General features: G+C 39.7%; 1 protein-coding gene across 2 annotated transcripts in view; it reads right to left on the bottom strand.

The window, feature by feature from the left end:
• Positions 1-13,522, bottom strand: part of cadpsa (Ca2+-dependent activator protein for secretion a) — a 198,649-nt gene that overhangs the window by 105,648 nt on the left and 79,479 nt on the right. For both annotated transcript variants that reach the window (XM_067588510.1, XM_067588509.1), the window contains exons 6-8: positions 10,575-10,696; positions 1,219-1,330; positions 932-1,071 (exon numbers count right to left, since the gene is read on the bottom strand). In XM_067588510.1, the coding sequence (XP_067444611.1) occupies positions 932-1,071; positions 1,219-1,330; positions 10,575-10,696 (374 nt within the window). The remainder of the gene's footprint in view (positions 1-931; positions 1,072-1,218; positions 1,331-10,574; positions 10,697-13,522) is intronic.

Below are 13,522 nucleotides of genomic sequence, written 5' to 3'. Positions count from 1 at the left end.
AGCATTATTTTAAGGCCATGTACACTCACATATGTGTTTACCTGGCTGATTAAACCTGTGTGAGGTACTGTCACCAAACTTCATCAACGATCAAACCTTTTTCACAACAGACATGGCCAGACAGGTATACCACTGCAGAAAGCGCACAGGTATAATTAATAACATAACCTATGGCTGCATCCCATTTAGTTTGACCACCTGCTGTTCTCCACAATGACTCCTAGAACATTTAAATGGAATGGAGCCATTGTTAATGTTATTGTTTCCACCTGTCCTTTTTCCTTCTATGACAAATCAGAATGTTTGCTGTGAGAAAGGTCTATAAGAAGGACAAATGTGTGCAACAGAACTAATAGGTGAGTGTAGGGCCTGTACTATAGCAGTATCATCTATTGTATATTGGCATCATATTTCTCTGTCTCCACTTTGGCTCACAATGGAAACTGTAGCCACTAACATCATTCAAAATATTATCAGTTGACCTCATCATAAAATGTGCAGAAGTGCTGCCCTCGCAAAAAAGTTCACATCACATCTTGGAATGCAGTGGAATATGAAGTCTGTGTAGTAACAACTGATAACCACAAGAGGGAAGCAAAACATCATCTCTTGGGCAAGGCAAAGCCCTGCTGTGTCTGAGATCTCTCTTCTGGTAAAACCTGCTTCAGACTGCACACTAAAGCGCTTAGTGTTTTCAGCTGTACACACTGAAACAAAGACTGTTCCTCAGAGATTCTTTGGTTAAAGTAGAACCATGATGGCACAAACAATCCTATAATGTGTTCAGCTGAAAACCTGATAAATCTGATATATAGAGATATAAATCTAAACATCTCATTGCAGAATCACTGGGGCCACCAGCGTGTAGAAGTTGCCTGATGCAGCACCACCAGCACCTACACAGAGCCATTCAGATGGCAGAGCCACTTACCCACAATGCTTCATGTTCTGTGGTTTGTCCATGCGAATGGCCAGTTTGATCTTGAGGTCACTGTCTGGGCAGCCTTTAGACACTGTCATCTTGTGGAGCTCAGACTGTTTGGGACTGTTGGGAGTCGGGTGGAGCACGACCTGAGAGTAATCATATAACAATAATGTATGTAAGCTAAACAATATATACAAACATTGTATTGCAGCATAAGTTCAACTGTTATGAGTTATATATACATGCTTTTATTCATTGGATACTAATCAAAATGGCCAACTGTCATGCATTACCCTCCCCAGCTCCTTGTCCTCCAGAGCCAGCACTCCTGTGCTCTCAGTGAACAGCTTCACCTTCACAGCAGGTAAAGGCTGGGTGGTGGTGAAGTCCCCCTGGGTACCCCAACTACACAGACACAGAGAGAGAGAGATACAATCAGGCACATAAGGACACACACACATAAGAAAAGCAAGCATCAACTTTAATATGATGATGTTGATGATGATGATGTTGTATCTGTGTTTTCAAATTTGCTTAAAAGTTTGCAAATGTGTGTCTGTGAAGATTCTCAGTCATCCGTGTCATGGTTATCCAAGGAGCGTTGAATCAAGGGCAACTGGACTTGGTTGTAGATACTTGAAGACATTTTGCCTCTCATCCAAGGGTCTTCTTCAGTTCTAACTGATTGGCTGGGAGTCCCAGGTATTTAACCTATGTGGGGTTGTTATCAAGGTCATTGATAGTTGGTTCGTTAGTGCTCCTGACTGTTTTAACGACAATCATTAGAGTCGTTTGTTTAAATGAACACTTTTTTCAGCTATAGTTCTACTGACAGATTAATTAACTTTGATTACGCATTAATTATTATATGCTTGGAAAACTGTGTTGACATATTAGCAACAGTCCCCCACACAACACAGTTTACCATCTTTGGACCCTCTGTCTCCAAAACTCTAATTTAAATATCCCCTCTAGATGTGTTTTATGACATATGACAATACTTTTCTTTGAATAATAATTTGTGTCGAACATTGTTTTTGGACAAAAAATTTAAATGACCTCAATAAAAACTTATAATCTGACATCAACTAATTCTCCCTCATTGAAAAATCCAGAATCTATGAATATGCAAATATTGTTCATTTCACTTAATTACATTGTTCATTCAGTTTAACTAATAGATGCAATATGTCTCCTAGTGTATTGCACTACAGGTTTCGAGTTTCCACATGACACTAGTGTAAATTGCATACTGGACCATGATTGGCTCCAAACTAGTTGTGATGTCACAAATCAAGGTCATAGGTACACATGTTAAACTGAGATTTAAGGTGAGCACAGAGAAACTTTCCTCCCTCAGCAGAGATGAATGTGAAAACAAACTCTGCACATACATCATTCTGCACAGTGAAGAGAACAATATCCAGCTGAAGGAACAAGAAGCAAAGCACATTTTTTGATGGACTTTAAGCCTCACAACAACAATTTGGGCGCTCTTCGTCATGTCACAAGAGAAAAAAAATGATTGTGTTTACCATTCAGAAGTAACCCTTGAAGAGGTGACAAGGTGTTTGACAAAGGTACATGATCTTTCTTTCTATCTGCTTATGTCTATTAGTTAGAACATTTCACTTCAACACATGCTGGACAACTAGCCAACAACCAAGAGTCTTGACAAAACTACTCTACTATATCCGTGGCAGATATATACAGTCAGAATAACTATAATGAGCAGTTTTCCTTTCACTCTCAGAGTAGCAGAGTCATCTTATGAATAACTCTTAAGCTCCATTGTAGTGTTACAAGTCTGCAGTTGAAGTAGTTAAAGGTACAGTCTGTAAGTTGTTTAACAGTTTTTTTAAAAATTACTGAGGGAATGTTTTTATATTTAACCAGAGCCTTTAAATACTGTACCCTGGTATTATATTGCTGTGTCATGGTATATTACAAGTCAAATGAATGGTTTCCAATGGATGCATGACGACAGATACTGTTTTGAGTATGTGTACATATGATTAACATCTAGATTTCTCCACCAGCAATGAAGGAACAATATAAGGATGTAGTTGGTAACAGCTAAAGATGACAACTAGGGATGTGCAGAAAGCCCAGTATTTATGTTTGTATCTATATTTATTGAGGCAGCAAAACTATTTATATTTGTATTTGTATTTGAATAAAAGTGGAGCTAGGTGTGAAAATCTTTTTTTTTTTATTACACTTTAAATTTTAGGATAGTAAAGTGTTAAAGTGTTTATGAATTAACTATCTCATGAAGGAGTTCACCACACCAGGTCTCAAACTCGAGTCTCTCAGATCATAGACAACTGTGCTGACCACTGAGCTAAAACCGAATGCATTGCAAATGTGCAGACAGACCTCTACTTATTTTGTACACCCATAACACAGAGACAGCACAGCATGTAATGTGTAGACAAGAACTTCAAAGGCGATTATTGTTTTGCACTTTTCATTTATTGCCTATTTTTTACAACCTTTTACAACAACTTTGTGGAAAGGAGAAGCTTTGCTTGTGTCAATAGCTCAGCTTTATCTCTGGAGAACACTCCCAACTCCCGGAGTGATGTCCAAATAAGGAAATGTGTGTCAGGTAGCAGGTGGATGTGACTCCCCTCGTTGAGACCTGCTGAAAGATGTAACAGCAGAGCAGAGGAGAGAGACTGCGATAGCGATGCAACCAACCTGTGTATTTGACATGTTTTTTTTTCTTCCCGTAAACAAATAATTTTTAAAATATTGCTATGAAATAAATGTTTGTTAAAGACCCACTATTTGTGCTTTGCCAAATAACGTATTTGTATTCAGGCACACCCCTAACCATAGTAGGATGTGACTGATTAAAGTTTTATGACAATTTACCTCTTCTGTATTTATGTCTCTATTCTTAACTTTTTGTATTTCTTTTACCAATCATACACTGGGCTTAACAGTAACTGTCTCCCCTGTTAATGCCTGATCTTTCTTCTTACTGAATGCCTTGCTCAAAAATGTAAACATCCATACATCTACCACCCCCCAAAACCAAATTCATCTTTCCTCCATGAGATTCACGATCCACTCACCTCACTCTGCTCCACGTCAACCAAAATTGTCATTGTTGGTCATATGAACATACATGTTGACATCTCACCCTGTCATTTTGCAGTGGCGGTCCTGAGTCTGATTGAGTGTCTTGGCCTGAAGCTTTCAGTCAGGTTTTCGTTCAGCACACAGCACTGAAACATGAAACACTCTGCACAGGGTTGTGAATGACTTGCTGATGGCAGCTAGTGCAGGGTCCCCTTCCTTCTTGATTTTCCTTGACCTGAGTGTGGCATTTGACACTTTCGATCACACTATCCTCTTAGAGCACCTCCTCACCACCATTGGGCTGACTCTGCACTTAAGTGATTTCTGTCTCACTGGCAGAACGCAGGTCTACATCGCTCCCTGTCACCTGTGGTGTTCCGCAAGGATCGGGTCTTGGCCTCATCTTGTTTACCCTTTGGTCATGTCATCAACAGACATGAGATTTTTCATGCTGATGATACCCAACTGTATTTCAAAACTGGCCCAAGCCCATCTGCAGTGTGATGGCCCTTGTGGTGTCATCTGGGAAATTGTATTTGTTTCTAATCTGTGTCTCTCCCCTGCAGGTGACTAATTGCAGTAATGCAGCCATGTCACACCTCTGCACCTGTCTTCAGGAGATAAAGGACTGGATGAGCTCAAATTTCCTCTAGTAAAACAGCAGCAAAACGGAAGCTCTCCTTATTGGCACTCCACACCAGATTCAGTCATCCCTCATACCTCATCTCACTTTTGATGGCCAGGACATCCCTCTTTCTACCTTTCTTCCTCAGTCACTAATCTGGGTGTTAGGTTTGACCTTCAGCTGACCCTAGATGACCATATAAGACATCTATGCAAAACCTATTTCTACCATCTCAAAACATCTCTAAACTCTGCCCCTCTCTAACCTCCTCTCTCCTGTCAGATGCAGAGAAACTTGTCCATGCCATACCAAGACTGGATTACTGCAATACACTCTTCACGGGGATCCCTGGCAGGAGCATCCAGAAGCTCCAGTACATTCAGAACAGCGTTGCAAGGATCCTGATGAGAGTGTGAAAATAACACATATAACACCAATTCTGTTTCCATGGCACTGGCTCCCTGCCTCCTTCAGGATTGACTAAAAACTCCTTCTACTCACATACAAATCCATCAACGGACACGCGCCTCCCTACCTACAGGAACTGATCATACCTTAAACCTCCACCCACACCCTTCGATCTGCCAGCACCTTACTCCTCTAGGCCCCCAGTACTAAGCTCTGCGCCATGGGGGATCGAGCCTTCTGCTCTCCTGCACCACGCTTGTGGAACAGCCTTCCTAACCATCTGAAGGCAGCACAGACTATAGTCGCTTTTAAAAAAGGCATAAAAACCTTTTTATTCAGGAAGCCTTTTTCATCTTAACTCAAGTTATTTTCTTTATATGTTTTTAACATGGTAGTACTTTGAGATTCACTGCAAATGAAAAGTGCAGTACAAACTAAATGCATAATTATTATTATTATTATTATTATTATTATTATTATTATTATTATTATTAAATTTGTTTTTTTCATGTCTTGTGCTGATTTATAATTGTGTAATGCATTATGTAATTGTATTACATTGCATAGTTGTGGGTTATACACCAAAACAATGAGCTGAAAGACACAAATGTTTCATAGGGCTGAGGAGAACTGCATAGTTTGTAATATTTCTCTGTGGGTTTGTCACGTAAGTGCCCCTTTTACATTGGATCCATTGTTAATATAGATATATTGATTAGTGCAGCTTTAAAGGAGACATACCGTGCTTTTTGTGATCTTGTGTCATTTACATACTGTTATAATGTCGGATGTCTATGTTTAACATGGTCAAAGTTCCAAAACTTGAGATGAACGAATGTAAAAATTGATTTGGATTTGGGATCACACATGTACGAATGCATTTGAGAAGTTGCCATTTCCTGTAAAGAAGGAGAATAAGAAGTGAAATCATACTACTATAGTTTGTGATGTAGCCTCCAGAGCTGGTGGAAGTCTGCCAAGAGGCACCTTCCTGAAGCTGGCCGATCAGAACAGAGACGGAACAGAACAGAAACAGTCTCAATATGATGCTCCCATCTAACAGACGTGTGGAACCCCCAGTCAATTTGTCCAGTAAAAATTGTTGACAAAAAGAGAGAAAGGCAGTGAGAGCAAAAGTCACCAAAAGTGGCAGGTGGATTGCAAATTCCACCCACTACTCAGGCCCATAAAGTGACACTCATTGACCTCAAGATGGTGCTGTTACTATCAAGTTTACGTTTTCAATTTGCAATTATCTTAAAAATGGCTTGACTTGACTCTAAGCCAAGCTGTTTTCTCTCAATTTATCTGCATCTTCGCTCCGATGGTCTTCTGCTCTAAAAATGTCAACTTTTGAGATTTTTCTCAAGTCTCTCAAAAACCTATTTTCAAGAACCCTTCAGAGACCATTGGGCCAATCATCCCGAAACTTTGTCAGTAACAGGACATCCGTTTTGAAATTATACACTTTTAGACGTGTCTTTAAGTTCAATTTTACATAAACACTCATAAATCAAAATTGGCTTAAGCTATTGTAACCAAACTTGGTGCACATGTTCGGATACTAGGTCTGAGCTTCGCTAATGCAGTCCTGGGATATTCTGCCACTAGGGGCGCCACAAACATGAAAAGTTTATATCGCAGATTCACATGGATTCGTACGAAATTCACTTCGCACGATCCAGGGTGATGACTCAGTCGATGCATAAAATTTGGTGATGAATGATTAAAGTGGGCGTGGCTTATTATCACAAATCTAAATTTCTAGACATTTCACATTCCAAACTTCAAAATATCAAAATAAATCACCCATACATCCTACAGAGCTGATTTTTTCCAGCACATCCACTGAATTGTGACAAAAGTTTGCCTCACTGCAACCTATGGTCAATTTAGAAGTTGCTCTATATTTTTCAAAATATGCAAAATCAATTAACATCTACACCGATCAGCCAAAACATTAAGACCACTGACAGGCAAAGTGAATAACATTGATTATCTCATTAAAATGGCACCGGTTAAGGGGTGGGGTATATTAGGCAGCAAGTGAACAGTCAGTTGTTGAAGTTGATGTGTTGGAAGCAGGAAAAATGGGCAAGCGTATCTGAGCGACTTTGACAATGGCCAAATTGTGATGGCTAGATGACTGGGTCAGAGCATCTCCAAGATGGCAGGTCTTGTAGGGTCTTCCCAGTATGCAGTGGTCAGTACCTACCAAAAGTAGTGCAAGGAAGGACAACCAGTGAACCTGCGACAGGGTCATGGGCACCCAGGACTCATTGATGCATGTGGGAAGCGAAGGCTAGCCCATCTAATCTGATCCCTCAGAAGAGCTACTATAGCACAAATTGCTGAAAAATGTAATGCTGACTATTATAGACAGGTGTCAGAACATACAGTGCATCACAGCTTACTGTAATTTGTACTCTAAACACAACATTTCATCCACTTTTTGAACATAATTCACCAAAATATTTGACAATATACCAGAGAAAGGCAGGTTGATGTGTGATTTTTTTCAGAGTTGTATCCCCAACAGTTAAATTGTTGTTGTTAAAGTTTTGTGAAATCCCTCTCTCTGCCTTGTGCTCAGGAGCTGGTGGCCGGGTTGGAGAGGGCATCAGGAACTACCTGCACCTGGGTAGTTGTGGCTTCCTTGTTAACCTCTTTCTTTTGTCCTCCTCCCAGGCCTCCACCAGCCAGATGGGTTAAGGTTTAGTGTTTTGTTTGCACACATCAAATATGCTTCATTCATACAAGTTATTCACTCTCATTGACTTCAATGCAGTGCTTTACTGTATGCAGAACTAAGTTAATATTTACTGTCAGCTTACAACTGTGACGTCAACACTTTGAATCCAGCCTGGCACCAAGCAAACTTTCTTTGTTGATCACAATCATGTGATTTGTCTTTCAGCTATTTATCTTTAAATCTGTAATCATGGTGAATATTTGAACTTCAGCTGCAGTCCCATAGACTTCCCTTGTATTCAACTTTGAGATCGTGAAAACAAAAGACAGCTTGTTCAACAGAAGAGCCAGTAGTCCAGGGGTTAAGCTGCTGAATATGATACAAAGGTCCAGGGTTTGAATCCCTGGGTGGGTGAGTCCTACTTGGCAACTATGTAGCAAGTGATGCATGAGATATGTTTTCAAGTGCTTATTGAGGTCATATTAAATCGAACGTTGTCTCTCGTGACCCCATGAAAATGTATTTTTATTTTTTTTCTGCTGTGTTTGTGTGGCAAAAACTGTAAATACCAAAAATTGGCAGGTTGGGCTGCAAATTCCACCTGCTACTCAGGCACATATAATGACAGTCATTGACCTCAAGGTGACACTGTAATAATCAAGTTTACGTTTTCACAATTATTTTGAAAAAATGGCTTGGCCTAGAGTCAAAATGCTTTCATCATTTTAATCTCTCCAGTCATCTGCATCTGGTCTTCTGCTCTAAATGTCAAATTTTTCAATTCTTCCCAATTTGTTGTTGCCGCTTGCAGCTATATTATATATTATGTTAGACATGCAGCCACTAGGCCTTTTCATGTGCTACTCCTGCATGTTTCCTTGTTATTTGCTGTGATGCTGATTTGAGGCCTGTGGTTGTGCAGAGTAATGATGTTTCCACCGGAGAAATCCATTTAGCATCCCACACACACCTCAGATGTTACTCACATCCTCTCTTTAACAGAGGACACAGACTCACAGAAAAAAATGGATGATCAAGACAGAGTAAGATAAATATTGTAGATCGAAAAAGCTGTCAGGCAAGAGAACTATAAAAGGCTTTATAGTTGTATTTCATCTGTTAACCCAGTCTGGCATCCGGAGGTCCACTGAGGAAATTTCTGAGCACAAACAGTGTCTGAATCGTTGACTGTACAAAATATAAATGCAGCGCCTGTGACATCACCCACGGGTGTCTATCATACTTATGTCCATCAGGCCAAGCAGAGCTGAAGTCTGTAGAGGACATGGCTGTGATCATTTACACTCTTTATTTTGTTATCCCATCATAACAGCTTTGTTTTCTCATGTGATTGTGAGATAATTCACAACCGATCTCTACAAAGAAGCCTTTGTTACCTCATAAGTGATATAACCCAAACTTTCCTCTGTTGAACATTAGATCAAATCACAATATGTCTTTTCCTGATCATTAGATTCTAATGTGGTAATCATTTGTAATTAGCAGACATAAGGCAGTCCCTGCCAATTATGTTGCCACATCTGACATGAGCAGATAACAGTGTATTGTAACTGTTACTGTTGGAACAAAATGTCCCTGTAATGTTCCTACAGGGACTAATAATAACAGATTAACACTTTACAGCAACCAGTGGTGAATTAGACAAAGTCTCTGCAATATTCCTGTAATGTTCCTATAGGGATCAATAATGTGCCTGAGTTAATCAACAGTTCATATAGTGCAGAGACCTTACATTAGACAAACAGTATTCTCCAGCATACAGAGAAAAAAGTGAAACCAGAACTTCCAGGTTCTGATCCAGAAGCAGGAAAACTTCATTTAAAATCAAATTAATATTTCTAATAATGCTAAACTAAAAATCCAACATTGGAACTTGACCTTACTTAACAGTATGCTATGGTGTTTACGCCATATGTTTAGATAAGGAGGGTGATTTGGAAAAGAAGTGATCTAATATCGTTCTTTATTCAATACATCTGTTTTCTGCTGCCTCCAATGCAGTCCATCTATAATAACAGCAGAACAGAGAGGACTGAACGCTGTGGAAGTGTTTAGACAGCAGAGATTACAGCTAAAGTTGGAAAACTGACTTCAGAAGAGAGTGCTTGTGAATATTATGGATATGGATGAAACCAAGTTACCATGACTGAAAGTAGCTGAGCTGCTGTGCTGGTAAATTGTCATGGGAGCTGTAGTTTATTGTATGCAATTTCTGTAAAGCAATTTCTGTAGTGGAGCTAATTTGTAATAGAAAACAGAAAGTAAACCCAGGAACACGCCTCATTTTTTCAAGACGATGAAAGAAATGCTAAATGAGAGATTAGACTTGAGTTACAGAAGCTAGTGGAACAGAGGCTAGACAGTTTTGGTCAAGACAAGACTGTCTAGGTTGTATCAGAATCACAAAATATCACATAATATGTATGTTAATTGGGAGAAACCTGGTGTTTCTCAGGAAGTGTAAGTGATGAGACAATGAATGAGTGGCTACCATGGAAACGAGATGGGACCTGTGATGTTACATCTGAGACGGAAGCATTGTCAGTTTTATTGGTACTGCTGCTTAATTATAGAAATGATTGTGTAAATGATGAAGACGCAAACTACTGTTACCTCAGTCAGTCATGAAATTACATGTTAACCCCCGCTAGTCAAGACACTGCTGGGAACATATCTTACTAAGAATATCAGAGATTTTCATCTCTGAAGTTACACTCTCTATTCTCAAGGCATTGTGTCCACCAAAAAAGTGTGATGAGAGTCACCAAGGCTTTGTTTTGCTGTGTGTGTGTGTGTGTGTGTACTGAACATACGTGGGTTTTGATGCCTCTGCCTGGTCCGTCTGCAGCTTGTGTCCTCCCTCCACCTCCATAGTGCAGTAAACAATCCTGTTTGGAGCCAACGACTTCAGACCATGGACCTCCATGATCACCACCTGCAACGCACACAGAGAGACATATTTTAAACACAATGAGAAACAAAATAATTGGACATTTATACAGCCCAAAATTACAAGTTTAAACCACAACTTAGAAAAAAGAAGACAATAAAGCTAATATTGCCTCTTCCATTTTGTATGTCAAGAAGGTGATCAAACAATAGGTGCAGTTATTGTCAACTATATCTATATATTTATGCTGTCGCACAACTGCATGAGTGTTAGTAACATTTGAGTGTCAGTGCCAAGGAATTGTTGTTAGCTGGGGTTGGCAGGAGGCATTTATGAACTTCAATCAAATCACTATTTTAAACTTGTGCAGTTGTCTAACCGTATAAACATAAAACAACATTTTCATGTCAACATCTGTATTATGTGGCTGGCTGCCCCAAAACACTAAATAAGGCATCAAGGAGTGTTGCAAGGGACGGTTTGGATGTTTACCCTGTAGACCAGGCATTTAGTATTTACCTGCTCAACCACACTATTCACCAGATGGTGGCAGTATCACACAATTGTGTTGTTTGCCAAATGAAACAGGATGAATAGGATGAAGAAGAAGAATTGAACCACTTTTCTGTTGTTGCTGTCGTTTCCTTTTTTGAAATTTCAGTGTGAACAACAAGCTTTTAAAAATAAATCTAGAAACTGTGAGGACAGAACCCTGCTTGACAAGAAATGTGGTTTGAATTCATGATCATGTACATGGTCCATGGTTACCTTTGTTGTACAGTTGACAGTTTAACCTCTAAAGCCTCAACTGACAACATTACAACAACATTGCAGGGGAAGGTGGGCAGTGTTGCTCTGTAATTTCACTCATCATTCTGGACAGCTTTGTTCTGGATATTCTACAGAACAAAGACCAAAGCCTCCTCAGGGTGGTGCAGGAGAGTTGAATGTGAGGCAAAGATACTGCATGAGGTAAATCTGAGTCAAAAATCATTCTCCTCTGAGTCATAACACATACATTAAATCTTGTCCAAATGTTTCCATCAATTCAATTAGCTTGGATTAGATACATTTTCACACTAAAGTTAAATTTTACGCTGAACTGATAAAAAAAGAAGTAGAAGGACAAACAGATTCACTGAAATAAACTAAAATACAGGAATGTAACTCTGGATGGGATTTAAATTACAAGAGGAAGAGCTTGTTCACTGAAAAACAGTGGGTCATTTGGACTGTAATTATTACTGTGGTGGGGGGGGGAAATATTTCCTGCTTATGCACTCCAGATGGGATTGAAATCACTGACCATGGCAGGTAATGTTAAAGTCACCGCACTTCCCCTAGAGAAATAAATCCAGTCCCAATGGGGCTTTACTCATTTAGTCAACAGGACGCCCCATGAGCAACTATAAAGCTTGATTCTGGCCTCTGAGACTTGGGGGGGGGGGGGCAGTAGAAGCAATCTGACAACAATTTCACAAGAGTCAGCATGTTTCTTCAGTTTGAAAACTAAGAGCACAGAAAGCTATACATCCAGCATGTGTGTAATCACAGGGCAGTTGCAGAGAGCAGAGCAAGGACAGACTGTTCGATGTTATCAATGTTGTGAGAGTAAGGTTGCACTTCAAACTGACCACACATAAAGTTAAGTTTCTGTTTTGCATTCACATTTGTAAATCTCCATCTGCTCACTTACAAATCTTGCAGATTTAAAGCTTGTTCTGTGCTCTCATAGTTTAGTCATTAATAAGGTTCCAGGTTCCACTGAGCCTTGCCAGACTACAACCAGATAAGCACAAATTGTGGACAGGTGCTGCCAGGCTAAAGAAAACATGCATTGTTCGAAAGATCACCTCACTCACATTGGATTTTTTTTATATAACTTGATGCTACAGACAGGGAGGCAGTAAAATAACCATGGTGCCTCTGGACTGTTATGCTTCATAGATCCTTGTAGAGGAACAACACCCACAGATGCTGGACAGATAATTTCTCATCCGAGCGGCAAGAAGTCTTTTTTTTTTTGTTTGTTTGTTTTCAACATAGAAGTAGATATGCTTGTCAACCAATTAAGGTGAGGTTAAAAAAAAATCAGTCAGTAGAAAGTCTCATTAGCATCTCCAGACGCTAATCGCGAGAAACCATGGTTCATGAGGAAAACTGCGATTTGGATTAATTTGAAAGTAGCTGGGTTGTTTTAAATCAGAAAAAGATATTTATTTGCCAGTTTACTCCAACAGAGACATGTCTCTGCTTTCCTGGACCACCCTGGTAGTCAGTGTCTTGCTTAAGAGCATCTATTGCATGATACCACACTGTGGGCCCTATTTTAAGCACGCAAGTGCAAAGACAAGTGCAAGTAGTAGGTCTTAGGCGCATGGACTGTGTCAGCGTCTGCATGTGCACCTGCTATTTTGGTTCATGTATGTGCAGCAGTGCAACGTGCAAAAGGACTGAGCAAAGGTGAATATAGATCAGTGGGTGTGGTGATTATTAAATACTCTCTGAGCCAGTCACATCACTGCTCTCATAGCTCTGAAACAACTGTGCCAATCACAGTTAAGCATGATCACATCACCTCAGCCAATGGAAAGCTTTTCTTCAGGAAATGTCTGGACGGTTCAGAGCACCACAACATGAAGAACACACACCACCACACATCTAGAGCCAAAGACAGATGGAATATTTTTTATATATAGTTACTACAACAACAGTAGAAATAAAAATAAAGAAATTGATTTGATGAAGCCGTTTATATGATTATATTGGACCGACTCACCTCATTTTCAGCAATAATTCTAATGTATCTCACTTCATACACAGTCACATAGTTTAGTAATTAATGTTACACAACAGCGTTTACACCGTGAT

Source organism: Thunnus thynnus, chromosome 4 (genome assembly GCF_963924715.1).
Source record: "Thunnus thynnus chromosome 4, fThuThy2.1, whole genome shotgun sequence".
NCBI lineage: Eukaryota > Metazoa > Chordata > Actinopteri > Scombriformes > Scombridae > Thunnus > Thunnus thynnus.
This window is presented reverse-complemented; position numbering and strand designations above follow the sequence as displayed.